We start from the raw sequence: 21760 nt of genomic DNA on the forward strand, positions 1-21760 counted from the left end.
TAATTTCACTTACACCAACTGTATCTGTTCTCTTGATTCAGGTATTGTCTCCATTGAGTGTCAGCTCATAAAAGAATAATTCTCTGTTTCTACAACAGGTCACTCTTACTTTATTTGTGTTCCTGAAAAGAGCTGTCACTTAACATTCCATCAAATCTGATAAAATGAAAACATCTGGTTTATATGGGTTTGTTTTTTTTTTTCTTTGAGGCAGCTTTTCATGTGACCTATACTAAGTTGTGGATGATTTGGCTCTTCGTAGGGGAAGAATTTGGGACTAGAACAACCGTTAATAATGGTTACTGATGTGAGCTTCATATATGCTTCCTCTTGTTCAAGAGATGGTTTGGCTGATTATCCAGAGTCACCTGTTAGTCCCTTGGGCTTTCTCTTCTACACTCATAGTTGTTTCGTTCACTGGTTGGTTTTTAGTTTAATTTTATTTTTTATGAAAATACCATGTTCAGATAATTAAAAAAGACAAGTGCTACAGTGCTTATAACAGAAAGCAGCAGCTTCCTGCCGCATACCTTCCCACCCCGACTCCCCCAATTTAAATTGTTTTATCTGTTTTTCACCACTTTATGCTTATGCTCTGTCTTGGTTTTTTAGTTCAATCTATTGATGTCCTACTGTAGAAGATGAGGACTCAAAACAGTTTCAGCTGAATGATGAAGAAAATATTAACTTGTGGATACAGTTGAAGTTGTATTTAGAGAATTGGAGAGAGAGAGAAAGAAGAGACAGAATGTGTTGGACAGCTGAGGGGATATGAGCATGGCCTCAGCTCCTGGCAGCTTTGTAGTTCCAGTTTCTATGAGAGCTGGGTGCTTTAGGGTTCTGCTAGATGCCTGTGACTATTCTCCCACAGCTATCCACTGACCACCTAGGTAGCAGTTTTCTGGGATTGAAATTCTAGGTTGTAACTTTGGGTTAATTATATAATACAGAAACATTTTTTTAATTGTTACAAGAATGTATGTAACACAGCACTTGCCAGTTCAACATTTTTCAGCTGTACAGTTTAGCGGCATCAATTACGTTAGTCGTGTGCAACCATCACCTGTATTCATTGCCAAATTTCCCATCACCGTAAACAGAAACTCACTGCTTCCTAAACAATGGATCCCCTTTTCCCTATCCCTCCCGCCCCTGGTAACCACTAATAAACTTTAGTCTGTAAACATTTGTCTATTCTTGTTATTCCATATTTGAGTGATAGTGTCCCACCAAGCTAGCCATTGAGGCAATACCAAAATGGAGGGTGGAGTCATGGCCGGTGGAACAGTCCCAAAACTCCCCTGCAAAGGTTCAGATTCCAAAAAAAGAGGCAGTAAAAGCTAGGTTGATTGGACTAAAGGCTTTTAATGAGGGGAAACCTATGTACAGAGGACAGCACTGAGTTCCAGAACTAGCTGAGAAGATTTGACAGTTGCCTATGTTACAGTATTTGTGCGCACCAAGGGGCCTTTATTCTAACACTAGTATACTCAAAGAGTGGGTGAGTTCCAAAGGGGGAAAGGAATATGACACCCGCGCTGCAGGGGAAGCATAGGTGGAAGGGAAAGTGAAGTCCGGGAGTGGGGAGGGAGTGATGGTCCTAGAGAGTTTATTTTACTAATTGATGGCTGGATTTGCACTTAAAGACAGTTAATCAGTAGCTGTAGCTGTGGAGAGTCTGGCTGATGTTCCTGGCTAACTATGGGACAGGGCTACTTACTGTCCAGTCACTCTTGCTCAATCCCAGAGTCCTTAGCGGGGAGGACCCATTTTGAATATGCCTCAGTCCCACAATAAAATCATATAGTAGTTGTCCTTTTGTGACTGACTTATTTCACTCCATGTAATGTTTTCAAGGTTTATTCATGTTGTAGCATGTGTCAGGACTTCATTCCTCTTTGTGGCTGAGTAGTATTCCATTGTATGTGTGTACCATATATTGTATATCGATTAATCTTTTGATGGATATTTAGGTTGTTTCTACCTTTGGTTATTGTGAATAATCCTGCAGTGAACATTGGTGTACATGTATACATGTATCTGTTTGTGTCACTACTTTGAAGTCACTTGGGGATACACCTGGGAGTGGAATTGCTGCGTCATATCATAGAACCATGTATAACTTTTTGAGGAACCGCAAACTCTTTTCCACAGCAGCTGTAACATTTTGCAGCAGTGTATAAGGATTCCAGTATCTCCACATCCTTGTCAGCATTTGTTATTTTCTGGGTTTTGTTTGTTTGTTTGTACATCATAGCCATCCTAGTGGGAGTAAAATGGTATCTCATTGTGGTTTTGATATGAATCTCTCTAATGGCCCCAGCCTCTCGGGAAAAAAGACTAGTGGTGCTATTTGATGGCTCACTTTTAAGGGGATGCAGAGGCCATACGCTAACTCAGTAGTACCAATTAGCACATGTGCTATATTCTTGGAACATGTATGGAATGAGAGAACCCAGCTGCCACATACCAACCCAGAGAGGACTGGCTGCTTCTGTTGATTGGCAGGAGCCTGAATAGCACCATCAGAAATGATCAGAGAAGCATCTTTAGGGACCATGGGCTCTTGTGTAATAAACAAAGATAAAAGGTCTTTTCATCACTTCTCCCTTTTGAAGTTTGAGCCTTTGGAAAAGAATCTGACTTCAGTTTTTCTGGACTGTGTTCAAGAACTAGAAATGATGGACTTTTTAGCTGAGAATATAGAGTTCTTTCCATGAGCTTGGGGAAGAAAATAATTGCCCAGGGGTAAGTTAACCAGATCCAAAAAGATTTAAATGAAACCTATAAGGGAGAGGGGAAAGGTGTCCAGATAATCCTAAGTACTCTAAAGAACAAGCAGCGCATATAACATAGAAAAGAGAATTAGGGGAGGGCGAGGGGAAGCTTAATGATTCAAATGACAAAAATCGTTGTGAGGTGAGTTGGAAACAGTACTTCCAGACTCAGGGCACAGTGAAGTAAACTGCAGCTCCTAATCCATGATTACCTTTGTGTCTTAATGAGATGTTTCTTCATACTCAAATAGGAGCCTTGTGTATAAAAAACGAAATAATGAGACCGACTCACTTGTTTGTCCTGAGAATCAAATGAAGTAATGTATGTGAAAGGGCTTCGTAGTCTGGGAAATGATATGCTACTGTTGGTCTAAATGATGACTTAGTAAGAGGAGGAGAGACAGATTAACACTCTCCAAATCTGTGTAGCTGGGGTTAGAGATGCCTTAGAGGGCAGGACTGGGTGAGGATAAAAAGAAAGAAAAATAGAGGTGATGTTATGAAAGTGTCACACCACCTACCCAGAAGGAAGAAATATGATGAGAATTCCTGACGTAGGCAAGATATACAATGTTTTCCTAAAGTTTTTAGTTATCTGAATTTGCACTGAAAGTCATGCCAAGTTCACAGCAGACATTTTGACAAAACTATGAATTTTTGGCCATTTCCTTTTCCAGAAGGTAGAAGTGATGTGGAATCCTGCCCCTCTGAACCTAATTCTGACCAGGAAGGCTAGTGAAGTGCAAATCACAGGCACTTGGAAAGAGGCAGCTGTTTTTCTGCTTGCAGACTAGCCCGAAGGTCAAGGCTAGGCCAGGACATGTGTACTTAGTTTTAGGAAGGCTAGACTTGGCGGGGGCGGGAAAGTGGAGCCATTCTTTAGTAGGTTCACCCTCTGGAAGGAAAAAAGATGGAGCCAGGTTGGGATGCTCTCAAAAATATAATTCTAGCTTTGCAATTCCAGTTAAGCTGGTGAGAAAAAACAGATACCCCTGAACACTGAGCCCTCAGACACGTTTTCAAAAAACGTATACAACAGTTGGGAAGAAGGACCTAGAATCACAGCATGGATTTTTCAGAATAGTCTCAGGAAAGTGCAGCCCTCAGACAAACATGGACAGGTTTAGAACAAAAAGGCCAAAGGATTCCTGTTTTTCTCCTTAGGTACAGAGCTAAGTTGTCCTAATGTTGAATGACATTGGTAAAATGTCAGTAATTGTTGAGGCTGAGTAAAGGACATATAGGAGTTCACCAGGTTGTTCTCTATTTTTGTGTATGTTTGATAATTTCCGTGTTATAACATGTTTTCTTGAATTACACCTATATTGAGAAGTACAGAAAAGTGATGAGGGGCTACAGTAAGATGAACATTGAGTTTCAGTCCTACCTGTGCCCAAACTATTTGTAGGAAAAGAAGGGAAGGGTATTGGTAAGTGCCACCTTTTTTGAAATAACTGGTAAATTTGTCATTGTATTACCCTAGAAGAATCATGTGCATATTGGCTTTGAGGGAGCAATCGCTGTGTGTTAGCGTGCTGTTGTGTCATTTCTCGTAGCTGGAACAAGTAGAAAGAACTGGGTTGTTGGCTCTTTCAACGGGAAGATGGAAGCCCCACGTAGGCATGGGGATGAGGGTGGTGGTGGAGCACACACCGTCTGAGTATTGTTTTCCAGCTGCATTGAGGTAGTCCCAAGAGAAGCTTCTGAGTAACAACACAGTCCTCACATCCGCCACACCCATGACCAGCTCTGTACTCACCTATATGCAGCAGTCTCTTGACTCCCCAACTTAGAAGCTGTGCACACTGGCTTCGTAGCCTTCCATGCTGATTTGAGTTGACCATAATGATGTGGATAGAGCCAAGCTTTTAGGACCTTCATTTGCTGATGTGGCATGACTCAAAATGAGAAGAAACAGCTGCAAGCATCCATGAATAATCAGAACCTGGAATGTACGAAGTATGAATGTAGGAAAATGGGAAGTCATCAAAAACGAAATGGAATGCATGAATATTGATATCCTAGATATTAGTGAGCTGAAATGGGCTGGTATCGGCCATTTTGAATCGGACAATAATATGATCTAGCTGTGCTGGCAATGGCAAATTGAAGAGGAATGTCATCATTTTCATCATCAAAAAGAACATTTCAAGGTATATCCTGAAGTACAACTCTGTCGGTGATAGGATAATATTCGTACACCTACAAGGGAGACCAGTTAATAAGACTATTATTCAAATTTACATACCAACCTCTAAGGCCAAAGATAAAGAAATTGAAGATTTTTACCAGCTTCTGCAGTCTGAAATTGATCAAACATGTAATCAAAATGCACTGACAATTACCGATGATTGGAATGCGAAAGTTGGACACAAGAAGGATCAGTGGTTGGGAAATAATGGCCTTGGTGATAGAAATGATGCCGGAGATCGCGTCATTTTGCAAGATCAACAACTTCCTCATTGCTAATACCTTTTTTCAACAACATAAACGGTGTCTATACACATGGAAGAAACCCTGGTGGTGTAGTGGTTAAGAACTACGTCTGCTAACCGAAAGGTCGGCAGTTTGAATCCACCAGGCATTCCTTGGAAACTCTATGGGGCAGTTCTCCTCTGTCCTATAGGGTCGCTATGAATCGGAACTGACTTGATGGCAGTGAGTTTGTTTTTGGTATACACGTGGACCTCACCGGATGCAATATATAGGAGTCAAATTGACTACATCTGTGGTGAGAGATGATGGAGAAGCTCGGTATCATCAGTTCAGCTGTGGAACAGACCATCAGCCACTCATGTGCAAGTTCAAGTTGAAGCTGGAGAAAATTAAAACAAGTCCACAAAAGCCAAAGTACCACCTTGAGTATGCCTCACCTGAATTTAGAGACAATCTCAAGAATAGATTCGATGCATTGATAACACCAGTGACCAAAGACCAGTCAAGTTGTGGACATCAAGGACATCATACATAAAGAAAGCAAAAGGTCATTAAAAAGACAGGAAAGAAAGAAAAGACCAAAATGGATGTCAGAAGAGATTCTTGAACTTACTCTTGAACGTAGAGCATCTAAAGCAAATGGAAGAAATGGTGAAGTAAAAGAGCTGAACAGAAGATTTCAAAGGGTAGCTCGAGAAGACAAATTATTATGAGAGACCTGAAATTAAAAAACCAAAACATGCTTGGCATTTCTCAAGTTGAAAGAATTGAAATTTAAAAAAAAAAAAAAGCCTCAAGTTGCAATTTTGAAGAATTTATGGGCAAAATATTGAATGACACAGAAAGCATCAAAAGATGATGGAAGAGATACACAGAGTCACTGTACCAGAAAGAATTGGTCAACGTTCATCCACTTCAGAAGGTAGCATATGATCAAGAACCCAGGGTGTTTTAGTAATCTAGTGCTGCTCTAACAGAAGTACCACAAGCAGATGGCTTTAACAAAGAGAAGTTTATTCTCTCACAGTCTAGTAGGTTACAAGTCCAAATTCAGGGTGTCAGCTCCAGGGGACAGCTTTCTTTGTCTGCTCTAGAGGAAGATTCCTTGTCATCAGTCTTCCCCTGGTCGAGGAGCATTTCAGGCGCAGAGACCCCAGGTCCGAAGGACACCCTCTGCTCGTGGTGCTGCTTTCTTGGTATGAGGTCCCCAACCCTCTGCTTGCTTCCCTTTTATCTCTTGTGAGATAAAAGGCGGTGCAGGCCACACCCCAGGGAAACTCCATTTACATTGGAGCAGGGATGTGACCTTAATAAGGGTGTTGCAATCCCACCCTAATCCTCTTTAACATAAAATTACAATCACAAAATGGAGTACAACCACACAATACTGGGAATCATGGCCCAGCCAAATTGATACATTTTGGGGAGGACATAATCAAGTCCGTGACACAGGGTATTGAAGGAAGAAGTCCATGCTGCACTGAAGGCACTGGCGAAAAACAAGGCTCCAGGATTTGATGGAATACCAATTGAGATGTTTCAGCAAACAGATGCAGTGACTAGAGGTGCTCACTCATGTGTGCCAAGAAATTTGGAAGACAGCTACCAACCAACTGGAAGAGATCCATATTGGCTCATTCCAAAGAAAAGTGATGCAGTCGAGTGCAAAAATTATGGAACAGTATCATTAACATCACACACAAGTAAAATTTTGCTGAAGATAATTCAAAAGCGGTTACAGCAGTACATCGATGGGAAACTGCCAGAAATTCAAGCCAGATTCAGAAGAGGACATGGAATGAGGGATATCATTGCTGATGTCAGATGGATCTTGGCTGAAAGCAGAGAATGCCAGAGAAAGCAGAGAATGTGTTTTATTGGCTATGCAAAGGCATTTGACTGTGTGGATCATAACAAATTATGAATAACATTGCGAAGGAGGGAAATTCCAAAACACTTAATTGTGCTCATAAGGAACCTGTATATAGACCAAGAAGCAGTCGTTCCCGACAGAGCAAGGAGATACTGCGTGGTTTAAAATCAGGAAAGATGTGCATCAGGGTTTTGTCCTTTCACTATACTTACTCAATCTGTATGCTGAGCAAATAATCCAAGAAGCTGGACTATGTGAAGAACGGGGCATCAGAATTGGAGGAAGACTCATGAACAACCTGCATTATGCAGGTGACACACCTTGCTTGCTAAAAGTGAAGAGGACTTGAAGCACTTATTGATGAAAATCAAAGACTAGAGCCTTCAGTATGGATTACACCTTAACATAAAGAAAACAAAAATCCTCCCAACTGTACCAGTAAGCAACATCATGATAAATGGAGAAAAGATTGAAGTTATCAAGGATTTCATTTTATTTCGATCCACAATTAACGCCCATGGAAATGGCAGTCAGGAAATCAAACGACATACTGCATTGGGCAAATCTGCTGCAAAACACCTCTTGAAAGCGTTAAAAAGCAAAGATGTCACTTTCAGGACTAAGGTGCACCTGACCCCAGGCCATGGTATTTTCAGTCACCTCATACCTGTGTGGAAGCTGGACAATGAATAAGGAAGAACAAAGAATTGACACCTTTGAATTATGGTGTTGGCAAGGAATATTGACTGTACCACGGACTGGCAGAAGAACAAACAAATTTGTCATGGAAGTACACCCAGAATGCTCCTTAGGAACAAAGATGGTGAGACTTTGTCTCACATACTTTGGGTATGTTTTCAGGAGCGACCAATCCCTGGAGAAGGACATCATGCTTGGTAAAGTAAAGGGTCAGCAAAAAAGAAGAAGACCCTCAATGAGATGATTTGGCACACAGTGGCTACAACGATGGGCTCAAGCATACCAGTGATTGTGCGGATGGTGTAGGACCTGGCAAGGTTTCATTCTATTGTATGTAGGGTCACTATGAGTCAGAACCAAATGGATGCCACCTAATAATACAATAGCTGTGTTTATCTTTTAAAATAAAAATTACAAAAATCAGGGGTCATGCATGGAAATGAAGAAAGACTGAGAGAGGTTGCTCTTTTCAGACTCCTTTACTGGTTATTGCAGTTCTCCCCAGCTTCTCAGTGTTGGGATGCCTCCCCAGGGGCATTCGTCCCTATCTGTGTTCACTCCCTTGGTGACCTCATCCAGGTTTACTGCTTCAAATACCATCTATATGCTGATGATTCCCCAGTGCAAATCTTCATCCCGAATTTTGTAGCAGCTTCCAGGCTTGTTTATCTGCCCACAGCACCTCCCCTTGGCTGTCTGGAAGATACCTCAGAGCACAGCCTAGCCGAAACTGGACTCTTGATCCGCTATCTCTTTGCACCTGCTATACCAAGAACATTCCATCTAGTGGATGACAAGTCCACCCTTCTAGTCCATCAGGAAAATTCTGTTGCCTTGTCCTTCAAATTATGTCCAATTCCAGAGTGCTTTTCACACCCCCACTACCACCACCCTTGTTTGAGCCACCGTCGTCTTTTACCTGGACTACAGGTCTCCGTGTTTCTGCCATTGCTACCCTAGTGGTTTTCTGAGCCTAAGTTAGACCATGACAGCTCTCTACTCAAAATCCTGCAGTGGTTCCTCCTCTCAGTAAAGTCCATAACCCTCATAATGCCTGCAGGCGTTACATGCTACACGACCTGCTCCTCCCCTCTCTCCCCTTTACCTCCTTACCTCTCTGCCTTCATCTCTGGCACCACTCACATCACTTAGCTTTGCTGGCGCCCTGTGGGTCCTCAAGCATTCCCAGTCAGGTCCTTGCTTCCAGGCTTTGCACTAGCTGGCCCCTTTGCCTAGGTGTATTTCTGCAGACATCAGCTGAGCTGCCTTTCACCATGCCTCCTCCAAGTCTCTGCTCAAATGGCACCTTCTCAGTAAGCCCCATTCTGACCGTTCTGATTTCTGTAGCATTGGCTACTACTGACATGCTCTCTAATTTGCCTATTTGTTTTGCTTCTGTTTGTTTCCACCTGCTGGAATGTAATTCACGGGAACAGGGATGTTCTATTCCTTGATATATTCCATGTGCCTAAAACAGGACCTGGCCCAATCAGTATTGATTCAGTGAAAAGTCTATACTGTTAGCTTGGAGGAAGGCTTGGCAGTGTCAGCGACCGCAGAGGCCCAGCAAGATGGAAACTGAAGGCAATGCACTGAGTGGTGGCCCAGTGGAACCCCTGCCTGTTTTGCCAGGGTACCCATGGAAGGTGTCTGCACTCTTGTGCATCTTAGGGAAGTGGTAACCTGCAGACACCTTGATGTTTCTGCTTGTGAGAGGGCAGAAGTTCAGCCTTCCTAGGACTTCAGAGTGTCTTTCTCCAGCCAGCCTGGGAGGGCTGCCTCGGTGTCTGTGCTGGGTGCACTGAGGCTACCATTCACCAAGCTGACTCTATCCTGCAAATGCAGAGGTCAACAAGACAGTGCCAGTGACACGGGCTAGGGAGCCTCATGTCTGTATGTATGCTTTGGATACATGTTCTGAGGGGAGCTGCCTTTACAATTTAGGTGTAAAAATGCCAGTTTTAAAATTACTTACGAAGTTAGCTAAGAGGTTTATTTGTTAAGCTCTTTCTTCCATTTAAACTGAAGTCAGTCATTCTTTTTGGTCTATTTCAAACGATTGAACATCTGGTTTATAGAATGTTGAAATCATTTGCATTTGTAACACCACTGAGAGTTATTCTCTCCTATTAAGAAAGTTATTGGCTTGAGTTTGGTCATTTTGGATATATTCTATTAAATAAAAAAAAAAATACAATCATGCACCACATAATGTCCATTCAGGCCATGTCTGACCCCATATACGCCTGTGGTCCCATGAGGTTATAATGGAGTTCAGAAATTCCGGTCAGAGAACAGAATGTAACAGACATAACCGGACATAGCAAACACAACAGCTTCCCACACATAACACATGTACAGGCAGTCCCCAGCTTACGAACGAGATCTGTTCCTAAGTCTATCTTGAAGTCAGATTTGTAGGTAAATTAGAACAGGTACATATAGTTCTTATTTAATGTCAGTCAATGTTTGTCATAGTACATATTTCACTGTTCTATGCATATAAAACACTTAAGAAACACTTCCAAACCACACAGTGTTTTCAAGAGCATCACAAAGTAGTACATATGTTCATTATTATGAACCATTATATTTAACTCAAATTTTTAATATAATAGGCTTTATGACAGTCCATACTTAACTATGAGTTGTCCGTAAGTCAGACGTTTGTAACCTGGGCACTGCCTGTAATCTGGTGTTCGCACGATATTCAAATCACATAACATCGTATTTCACAGAACAGATCATGGATGCATCAAAAGAAGATGAAAGGAATACACAGAGTCACTGTACCAAAAAGAATTATTCGACGTTCAACCATTTCAGGAGGTAGCATATGATCAAGAACCGATAGTACTGAAGGAAGAGGTCCAAGCTGCACTGAAGGCATTGGTGAAAAACAAGGCTCCAGGAATTGACGGAATACCAATTGAGATGTTTAAACAAATGGATGCAGTGGCTGGAGGTGCTCACTCATCTATGCCAAGAAAATTGGAAGATAGCTACCTGGCCAACCGACTGGAAGAGATCTCCATATTCATACCCGTTCCAAAGGAAGGAGATCCAGCAGAATGCGGAAATTATCAAACAATATCAATATCACACACGAGATTTTGCTGAAGATCATTCAAAAGCAGTTACAACAGTACATCGACAGGGAACTGCCAGAAGTTCAAGCCAGATTCAGAAGAGGACATGGAATGAGGGATATCACTGCTGATGTCAGATGGATCCTGGCTGAAAGCAGGAATACCAGAAAGATGTTTACTTGTGTTTTATTGACTATGCAAAGGCATTCGACTGTGTGGATCATAACAAATTATGGATAACATTGTGAAAAATGGGAATTCCAGAACACTTAATTGAATTGTGCTCATGAGGCACCTATACATAGACTAAGAGGCAGTCGTTCGAACAGATCAAAAGGATACTGTGTGGTTTAAAGTCAGGAAAGGGTGTGCATCAGGGTTGTGTCATTTCACCGTACTTATTCAGTCTGTATGCTGAGCAAATAACCCGAGAAGCTGGACTATATGAGGAACGGGGCATCAGGATTAGAGGAAGACTCATAAACAACCTGTGTTATGCAGTTGACACAACTTTGCTTGCTGAAAGTGAAGAGGACTTAAAGCACTTATTGATGGAGATCAAAGACCACAGCCTTCAGTATGGATTATGCTTCAACATAAAACAAAAATCCTCACAATTGGACCAATAAGCAACATCACGATAAATGCAGAAAATATTGAAATTGTCAAGGATTTCGTTTTGCTTGGATCCACAATTAACACCCATGGAAGCAGCAGTCAGGAAATCAGGTGGCACATTGCATTGGGTAAATCTGCTGCAAGAGTTCTCTTTAAAGCGTTAAAAAGCAAAGATGTCACCTTGACACGACTAAGATGTGTCTGACCCAAGCCATGTTGTTTTCAGTCACCTCATATGCATGCAGAAGCTGTGCAATGAATAAGGAAGACTGAAGAACAGTTGACATCTTTGAGTTGTGGTGTTGGCAAAGAACATTGAATAATATATCATGGAGTACCAGAAGAACAAACAAACCTGTCTTGGAAGAAGTACAGCCAGAATGCTCATTAGAAGCAAGGATGGCAAGACTTCATCTCACATACTTTGGACATGTTATCAGGAGGGACCAGTCCCTGGAGAAGTCTTTTACCAAGAGACATCATGCTTGGTAAAATGGAGCGTCAGTGAAAAAGAGGAAGACCCTCAACAGAATGGATTGACATAGTGTCTGCAACCGTGGGCTCAAACATAGCAACGACTGTGAGGATGCTTCAGGACTGGCCAGTGTTTCATTCTGTTCTATGGGAAGATATACAGTAAAACCTGCAAAAGCTTTGTAAGGTAGAAACCTGTCAGAGAAGGAAAACGCAAATATTTTCCACTAAGAGAGAGTGGTAGAAAAGTGGTAAGACTGCATCCTGTCAAAGGCAGAAAACTTTGCAAGACCTGGAACAAGAAGTCAGTCGGCTCTCACAAGTTTCACTGTAATTTGTGTGTGTGTGCATGCATATATATATATAATATATATACACACATACATATATATATAATTATATATTATATATATTATATGAAAATGTATTTCTTCTGCATGAAAAGTTAATTGTTACTCTAATAACTTCTCTTTTTTTTTTTTTTTAATTTTACTGTCTGCTGACTGGGTTATGTAGCATGCTTGTTATTTCTTGTAATAGGATTATTTTTCTTATTTGGGATAAACCGTGATAGGCCATTCTGATGAAGGCCCAGAGGAGGTCAGGGCTCTGCGTGCTTTGTAGGGATAACACAGTTTAGAGGTCAGGTCAGCTTACCAAAGACTTGTTACACTTTGCTTCCTGTGAACCATGCCATTGTCGTAATGACTCATCAGAAAGGAGCTTGGAGTTGGTGTTTTGGGATTATTTCCCGGCCTGGCCTGAGGTGTGGAAGACAGTGATCCAGGGCTGGGATAATAACTTGGTACTTTACTTTCTCACAGTTGTTTCCTCTCTTTGCTCCTGGTGGCGGCTGTGGTTTGGAAGATCAAACAAAGTTGTTGGGCCTCCCGGCGTAGAGAGGTAAGCCTCAATGGATGAAGATTAAAGAATTCTTGTAACAGCTTTTTTTCCTTTTCTTTTTCTCTTAAGCAAGTCAGTTTTAGCTATTTTGTGGCAACTGATTGATAGATTTATCCACAGTTAGACTAGTGCTACCCTTTCTGCAGTTTAGAGTCAGTAGACTTTGATTAGTTCTACAGAGTCTAATTAATTCTATAGGATTTTAACTTTTTTTTAAAGGAAATTCTAGTATTGACTTATAGATGCCAGGTGTGTTCTTCCTACCAAAATCCTGAGTCTTGACACTCGAAGTGGGAGCTCTGAGCGCTTATTAACAGGGCCACATCCAGCACTTGATTTGGCACAGCCTTCCTAAAAGCCTTTCATGAGAAGGTGGCTGGAATCAGCCATTTAGTCACCTGCAAAGCTTCTCATTATTCAAGGAAAGATCAGTGTGTGTCCAGTTAAGTTTTTACTTGAGTTTTATGTTTTAATATGAATCTTGATTTTGTTCCAGAGCTCCATTGCAAAGCGGCATCAATGAGCCAAGCAAACATTTACGATTGAGACAACTTCAAATAAACTTGGTTAAAAGTACAACGTAAAAGCTTAGTCTTTTGAGACTTTCACTTGTGCTTTTACTTTGTCTCTTCCAGTCATGTCAGTTGCATTGTTGCTAAGGGAACACTTCTTGGTTTTCTGTAGAGACTCATGCCTCTTTCTATATAAAATGTATAGACAAATTAAGAGAATGGGAGTATCTAAAAATCACAGCTCTCACACGTTCAGCACCTACTTGTACAACGTTGGTGTCTCTCACAGGGTTACAGGAGGCTGCAGGCCTGGCCGCCCTATAGGCCGTGATGCCACCTTCTCTGACCCACTCAAGGGTGATGTTATCACAGTTGAAATGCCGCATCCTCATTATTATCCTTGTGTTTGAAATTCAGGGGATAAACAACATATTCAGAGGATTTGGGGTTTTTTTTTTTAATTGTGGTGAGTATAGATATAACAAAACAGTTGCCATTTCAATGTTTTTTACATGTAGAATTCAGTGACATTAATCACATTCATAATATTTGCAATCGTCACTCACAGAGGGGTTTTTTTAATAGCTCTGTGTCTGATACATTTGAGAACCCCAATGAATTATACAGAGTCCTAAAAAAAAATAAGTTATCCAAAACCAAACCCAGTGCCTTCAAGTCGATTCCGACTGCTAGCGACCCTGTATGACAGAGTAGAACTGCCCCATAGAGTTTCCAGGGAGCGCCTAGTGGATTCGAACTGCCAACCTTTTGATTAGCAGCCGTAGCACTTAACCACTATGCCACCAGGATTCCCGTAAGCCTGGAAAACTAATAAGTTATCCAGAGGGAGTAAAAAAGAAATTGGAAACTACAATAAACCAATAATCAGGGAAGGAAATTGAATTAGACCCAGACAGTTTCATGACTGAGGTAAGTTTATGAAGATAGTAACAGTCTGTTTCTCCTTGGTTGCTTATGAGAATTAATTATTTCTAAAATATATAAGCCATTCCAGAGTAAGGAAAATATATAAACCTTATAATATTCCTAATTCATTTTATGGACAAGAATGCTGATATGGTTACACAACTTGAAGAATATGATCAATGTAAAGAATGTAATTGTGTAGAAATTGTTAAATTGTTATGTTCTGCTGTTTATATTCTCAATAACAACAAATAAAAAATAAAGGCCAGTCGCGTAATGAATATATGTGCAACAATAAAGGATCATTTAATATTAGAAACCCTACTAGAATACAATATATCAGTAAGTAAAAATAAAACCTAGGGGAGCCGGGGCCAAGATGGCAGAATAGACAGACACCTCCAGCGAGCCCTCTTACAACAAAGACCTGAAAAAACAAGTGAAATGAGTATATTTATGATAAGCTAGGATCCCTGAACATCAAAGGCCAGGTTAGAAAATGACTGATGGGCAGGGGGCAGAAGAGACAGTTCAGAAGCAGAGAGGAGTTACCGGACCTGAATTGCAGGGAGCTCTCAGGCACCATTCCCAGGAGCAGCTGCTGCGGGCTGGTACTAGCATTCGGCTGCAGGTTCCTCAGGGAGAAACAGCCAGCCACACAGCCTGCTTACACCTCCGGAACCATGGAAGAACGGCGCTCTCGGCAAAAGCTAAGTACCTGCATATATTTTACCGCGTCCCCTTCCCTTCAAGCCAGCTTTAGCGGCTGACTTCCCAGGACCTGAGATAGGCCTTGTTCAGCACCTAGAGCCATCCTCCCGGCATTGGAGAAGAAATAAATTGCAACTGTAGGAAAAGATTATTTGCCAGCTCCACTAACCGGGGGAGCTCAGGACAGAAGCGGCTCCTGTACAGGCATAAATGGTCCGTGGACTTTGAGTACCTTTCCCCTCTGCATGGACCTGTGTGGGCCTATTTCAGGAGAATAGGCCCTTGTTGGCAAACCACAGCTGTTTCAGGTGTGTGGCAGAGAGGAGGGTGCTTGATGTTTGACACGGCTTTGCATATTAAACACAGTCCTCACCTACCGACATCAGAGGCCTAAGGACTGATGGCTCAACTCAGGTCACCCAGCCACCCGCAACAGGGGTCTAAGGATAACTGGTACCTCCAAGTCCTTGCAACCGAAAACACTTGGTGCCCATGGTCCATCTGTAGAACCCACCCACGTGTATGCTCTAAGGAACAGGGACATGCTTTCCTCAGAGACACGTGGGGGACGATTCTCAGCCCCCTGCCTTGTTCAGAGTGTGACCCCCTGCTGCAACCATATACCGGTGCGTACACCAATCACCCTTGCCCCTCTAGGACTGTAAGACAGAGCCTGAACCACACACTTGGTGATCACCTACCTGTACACCTCAGCTGAATTCATACAAGACAAGTGAATGGACTCCTAGACTGATATACCTGATAACAGCTCTAGACATCTGGGAACAGGACGTCAGAGCTCCAAAGGCGAAAATAATCAAGCTCTTTCACTCAGGCAACCCATTTGGGCATATCAAAACAAACAAAGCAAGAAGCTGCCACACAGTAAGCAAACATAACATAACTTATGGAAATGGCTCAGAGACAATAGTCAATATCAAGTCACGTAAAGAAACAGACCATGATCGCTTCAACAAGCTCTCAAAACAAGGGACCTTCTAGATAAAAGTGCCTTCCTGGAATTACCAGAAGCAGAATACAAAAGATAATATACAGAACCCTTCAAGACATCGGGAAGGAAATCAGGCAATATGCAGAACAAGCCAAGGAACACACAGGTAAGTTAAAAAGATTATTCAGGAACAAAATGAAAAATTTAATAAGCTGGAAAAATCCATAGACAGACAACAATCAGAAATTCAGAAGATTTACAATAAAATTACCAAAGGAGACAACTCAAAAGAAAGTCAGAGGAGCAGATTTGAGCAAGTAGAAGGCAGAATATCTGAACTTTAAGATAAAGCACTTGGCACTAATATATTTGAAGAAAAATCAAAGGAATTTTTTAAAAATAATTTTTATTGTGCTTTAAGTGAAAGTTTACAAATCAAGTCAGTCTGTCACATATAAGCTTATATACACCTTACTACATACTCCCATTTACTCTCCCCCTAATGAGTCAGCCCACTCCCTCCTTCCAGTCTCTCCTTTCCTGACCGTTTTGCCAGTTTCTAACCCTCTCTACCCTCCCATCTCCCCTCCAGACAGGAGATGCCAATACAGTCTCAAGTGTCCACCTGATACAAGTAGCTCACTCTTCATCAGCATCTCTCTCCAACCCATTGTGCAGTCCCTTCCATGTCTGATGAGTAGTCTTTGGGAATGGTTCCTGTCCTGGGCCAAGAGAAGGTTTGGGGACCATGACCGCCGGGATTCTTCTAGTATCAGTCAGACCATTGAGTCTGGTCTTTTTATAAGAATTTGGGGTCTGCATCCCACTGTTCCCCTGCTCCCTCCGGGGTTCTTTGTTGTGCTCCCTGTCAGGGCAGTCATCGGTTGTGGCCAGGCACCATCTAGTTCTTCTGGTCTCAGGATGATGTAAGTCTCTAGTTCATGTGGCCCTTTCTGTCTCTTGGGCTCATAGTTATCGTGTGACCTTGGTGTTCTTCATTCTCCTTTGATCCAGGTGGGTTGAGACCAATTGATGCATCTTAGATGGCCGCTTGTTAGCGTTTAAGACCCCAGATGCCCCTCTTCAAAGTGGGATGCAGAATGTTTCCTAATAGATTTTTTTATGCCAATTGACTTAGATGTCCCCTGAAACCATGGTCCCCAGACCCCTGCCCCTGCTACGCTGGCCTTCGAACCATTCAGTTTATTCAGGAAACTTCTTTGCTGTTGGCTTAGTCCAGTTGTGCTGACCTCCCCTGTATTGTGTGGTCTTTCCCTTCACCTAAGGTAGTTCCCGTCTACTATCTAATTAGTGAATGCCCCTTTCCCACCCTCCCTCCCTCCCTCCCCCCTCTCGTAACCACAAAAGAATGTCTTCTTCTCAGTTTATACTGTTTCTCAAGAACTTATAAGAGTGGTCTTATACAGTGTTTGTCCTTTTGCATCTGACTACTTTCACTCAGCATAATGCCTTCCAGGTTCCTCCATGTTATGAAATGTTTCACAGATCCCTCACTGTTCTTTATCGATGCGTAGCATTCCACTGTGTGAATATACCGTAATTTATTTAACCATTCATCTGTTGATGGACACCTTGGTTGCTTCCACCTTTTTGCTATTGTAAGCAGTGCTGCAATAAACATGGGTGTGCATATATCTGTTCGTGTAGAGGCTCTTATTTCTTTAGGGTATATTCCGAGGAGTGGAATTTCTGGGTTGTATGGTAGTTCTATTTCTAACTTTTTAAGAAAACGCCAGATAGATTTCCAAAGTGGTTGTACCATTTTACATTCCCACCAGCAGTGTATAAGAGTTCCAGTCTCTCCGCAGCCCCTCCAACATTTATTATTTTGTGTTTTTAGGATTAATGCCAGGCTTGTTGGAGTGAGATGGAATCTCATCGTAGTTTTAATTTGCATTTCTCTAATGGCTAATGATCGAGAGCATTTTCTCATGTGTCTGTTAGCTGCCTGAATATCTTCTTTAGTGAAGTACGGGTTCATATCCTTTGCCCACTTTCTGATTGGGTAGTTTGTCTTTTTGTGGTTGCGTTTTAACAGAATCATATAGATTTTAGAGATCAGGCGCTGGTCAGAGATGTCATAGCTGAAAATTTTTTCCCAATCTGTAGGTGGTCTTTTTACTCTTTGGGTGAAGTCTTTAGATGAGCATAGGTGTTTGATTTTTAGGAGCTCCCAGTTATCTGGTTTCTCTTCGTCATTTTTGGTAATGTTTTGTGTTCTGTTTATGCCTTGTATTAGGGCTCCTAAGCTTGTCCCTATTTTTTCTTCCATGATCTTTATCATTTTAGTCTTTATGTTTAGGTCTTTGATCCACTTGGAGTTAGTTTTTGTGCATGGTGTGAGGTATGGGTCCTGTTTCATTTTTTTGCAAATGGATATCCAGTTACGCCAGCACCATTTGTTAAAAAGACTATCCTTCCCCCAATTAACTGACACTGGGCCTTTGTCAAATATCAGCTGCTCATATGTGGATGGATTTATATCTGGGTTCTCAATTCTGTTCCATTGGTCTATGTGCCTGTTGTTGTACCAGTACCAGGCTGTTTTGACTACTGTGGCTGTATAATATGTTCTAAAATCAGGCAGAGTGAGGCCTCCCACTTTCTTCTTCTTTTTCAGTAATGCTTTACTTATCCGGGGCTTCTTTCCCTTCCATATGAAGTTGGTGATTTGTTTCTGCATCACTTGAAAAAATGTCATTGGGATTTGGATCGGAAGTGCTTCGTATGTATAGATGGCTTTTGGTAAAATAGACATTTTTACTATTTTAAGTCTTCCTATCCATGAGCAAGGTACGTTTTTCCACTTATGTAGGTCCCTTTTAGTTTCTTGCACTAGTACTTTGTAGTTTTCTTTGTATAGGTCTTTGACATCTTTGGTAAGATTTATTCCTAAGTATTTCATCTTCTTGGGGGCTACAGTGAATGGTATTAATTTGGTGATTTCCTCTTCGATGTCCTTTTTGATGATGTAGAGGAATCCAAGTGATTTTTGTATGTTTATCTTGTAACCTGAGACTCTGCTGAACTATTAGTTTCAGTAGTTTTCTGGAGAATTCCTTAGGGTTTTCTTTGTATACGATCATGTCATCTGCAAATGGAGATAATTTTACTTCTTCCTTGCCAGTTTGAATGCCCTTTATTTCTTCATCTAGCCTAATTGCTCTGGCTAGGACCTCTAGCACAATGTTGAATAAGAGCGGTGATAAAGGGCATCCTTCCTTGTCTGGTTCCCGTTCTCAAGGGAAATGCTTTCAGGCTCTCTCCATTTAGAATGATGTTGGCTGTTGGCTTTGTATAGATGCCCTTTGTTACGTTGAGGAATTTTCCTTCAATTCCTGTTCTGCTGAGAGTTTTTATCATGAACGGGTGTTGGACTTTGCCAAATGCCTTTTCTGCATCAATTGATAAGATCATGTGGTTTTTGTCTTTTGTTTTATTTATATGGTGGATTACATTAATGGTTTTTCTAATATTAAACCAAACTTGCATACCTGATATAAATCCCACTTGGTCATGGTGGATTATTGTTTTGATATGTTGTTGAATTCTATTGGCTAGAATTTTGTTGAGGATTTTTGCATCTGTGTTCATGAGGGATATAGGTCTGTAATTTTCTTTTTTTGTGGTGTCTTTACCTGGTTTTGGTATCAGGGGTATGGTGGCTTCATAGAATGAGTTAGGTAGTATTCCATCATTTTCTATGCTTTGAAATACCTTTAGTGGTAGTGGTGTTAACTCTTCTCTGAAAGTTTGGTAGAACTCTGCAGTGAAGCTGTCCTGGCCAGGGCTTTTTTTTTGTTGGGAGTTTTTTTATTACCTTTTCAGTCTCTTTTTTTGTTATGGGTCTATTTAGTTGTTCTACTTCTGATTGTGTTAGTTTAGGTAGGTAGTGTTTTTCTAGGAATTCATCCATTTCTTCTAGGTTTACAAATTTGTTAGAGTACAATTTTTCGTAATAATCTGATATGATTCTTTTAATTTCAGTTGGGGCTGTTGTGATGTGGCCCTTCTCGTTTCTTATTCGGGTTATTTGTTGCCTTTCCTGTATTTCTTTAGTCAGTCTGGCCAATGGTTTTTCAATTTTGTTAATTTTTTCAAAGAACCAGCTTTTGGCTTTGTTAATTCTTTGAATTGCCTTTCTGATCTCTATTTCATTTAGTTCAGCTCTAATTTTTATTATTTGTTTTCTTCTGGTGCCTGATGGATTCTTTTGTTGCTCACTTTCTATTTGTTCAAGTTGTAGGGACAGTTCTCTGGTTTTGGCTCTTTCTTCTTTATGTATGTGTGCATTTATCGATATAAATTGACCTCTGAGCACTGCTTTTGCTGTGCCCCAGAGGTTTTGATAGGAAGTGTTTTCATTCTTGTTGCATTCTATGAACTTCTTTATTCCCTCCTTAATGTCTTCTATAACCCAGTCTTTTTTGATCAGGGTATTGTTCAGTTTCCAAGTATTTGATTTCTTTTCCCTGATTTTTCTCTTACTGATTTCTACTTTTATGGCCTTGTGGTCTGAGAAGATGCTTTGTAATATTTCGATGTTTTGGATTCTGCAAAGGTTTGTTTTATGATCTGATATGTGATCTATTCTAGAGAGTGTTCCATGTGCAGTAGAAAAAAGGTATACTTTGCAGCTGTTGGTGGAGTGTTCTGTATAGGTCTCTGAGGTCAAGTTGGTTGATTGTGGCAATTAGGTCTTCCATGTCTCTATTGAAAGAAAAAAGAAGTCCTATCCTTCTCTGACAGTGGTGTATTGAAGTCTCCTACTATAATTGTGGAGGTGTCTATCTCACTTTTCAGTTCTGTTAGTTTGTTTTTATGTATCTTGCAGCCCTGTCATTGGGTGCATAAATATTTAATATGGTTATATCTTCTGGTAAATTGTCCCTTTAACCATTATGTAGTGTCCTTCTTTATCCTTTGTGGTGGATTTAACTTTGAAGTCTATTTTGTCAGAAATGAATATTGCTACTCCTGCTCTTTTTTGATTGGTGTTTGGTTGATGTATTTTTTTCCATCCTTTGAGTTTTAGTTTGTTTGTGTCTCTAAATCTAAGGTGTGTCTCTTGTAGGCAGCATATAGATGGATTGTGTTTCTTTATCCAGTCTGTCTGTCTCTTTATTGGTGCATTTAGTCCATTTACATTCAGTGTAATTATAGATAAGTATGTGTTTAGTTAGTGCTGTCATTTTGATGCCTTTTTGTGTGTGTTGTTGACAATTTCATTTTTCCACTTTTTGTGCTGAGACATTCTTCTTTGTAAATTGTGTGTTCCTCGTTTTTATAGCAGTTGAATTTATGTTTGCTGAGTCGTTATGTTTTTCTTGGTTTTTATTTTTAGTTATGGAATTGTTAGACCTTTTTGTGGTTACCTTAATATTTACCCCTGTTTTTCTAAGTAAAAACTTAACTTGTATCGTCCTATATCGCCTTGTTTTCGTCACCATATGGCAGTTCTATGCCTCCTGTATTTAGTCCCTCTTTTTGATTATTGTGATCTTTTACATAATGACTTCAATGATTCCCTGTTTTGAGCATTTTTTTCTTTTTAAAATTAATCTTAATTTGTTTTTGTGATTTCCTTATTTGAGTTGATATCAGGATGTTCTGTTCTGTGACCTTGTGTTGTGTTGTTATCTGATGTTTTTGATTTTCTGACCAATTTCCCTTAGTATTTCTTGTAGCTTTGGTTTTTGTTTTTTTTTTTTTGGTTTGGTTTTTGCAAATTCTCTAAGCTTGTGTTTATCTGTAAATATCTTAATTTC

At 40.8% G+C, this 21760-nt stretch overlaps 1 protein-coding gene across 3 annotated transcripts in view; it reads left to right on the plus strand.

Moving 5' to 3' along the window:
- ATRN (attractin) overlaps positions 1 to 21760 on the plus strand; it is a 214129-nt gene that overhangs the window by 170219 nt on the left and 22150 nt on the right. For 2 of the 3 annotated variants that reach the window (XM_049869254.1, XM_049869251.1), the window contains exon 26: positions 12791 to 12869. In XM_049869254.1, coding sequence (XP_049725211.1) covers positions 12791 to 12869 — 79 coding nt within the window. Of the gene's footprint in view, positions 1 to 612; positions 12329 to 12790; positions 12870 to 21760 lie in introns of those variants that run through there. The other variant, XM_049869253.1, reaches the window with a different exon arrangement.

The sequence above is a fragment of the Elephas maximus genome, chromosome 25 (genome assembly GCF_024166365.1).
Source record: "Elephas maximus indicus isolate mEleMax1 chromosome 25, mEleMax1 primary haplotype, whole genome shotgun sequence".
NCBI classification, from domain to species: Eukaryota; Metazoa; Chordata; class Mammalia; order Proboscidea; family Elephantidae; genus Elephas; species Elephas maximus.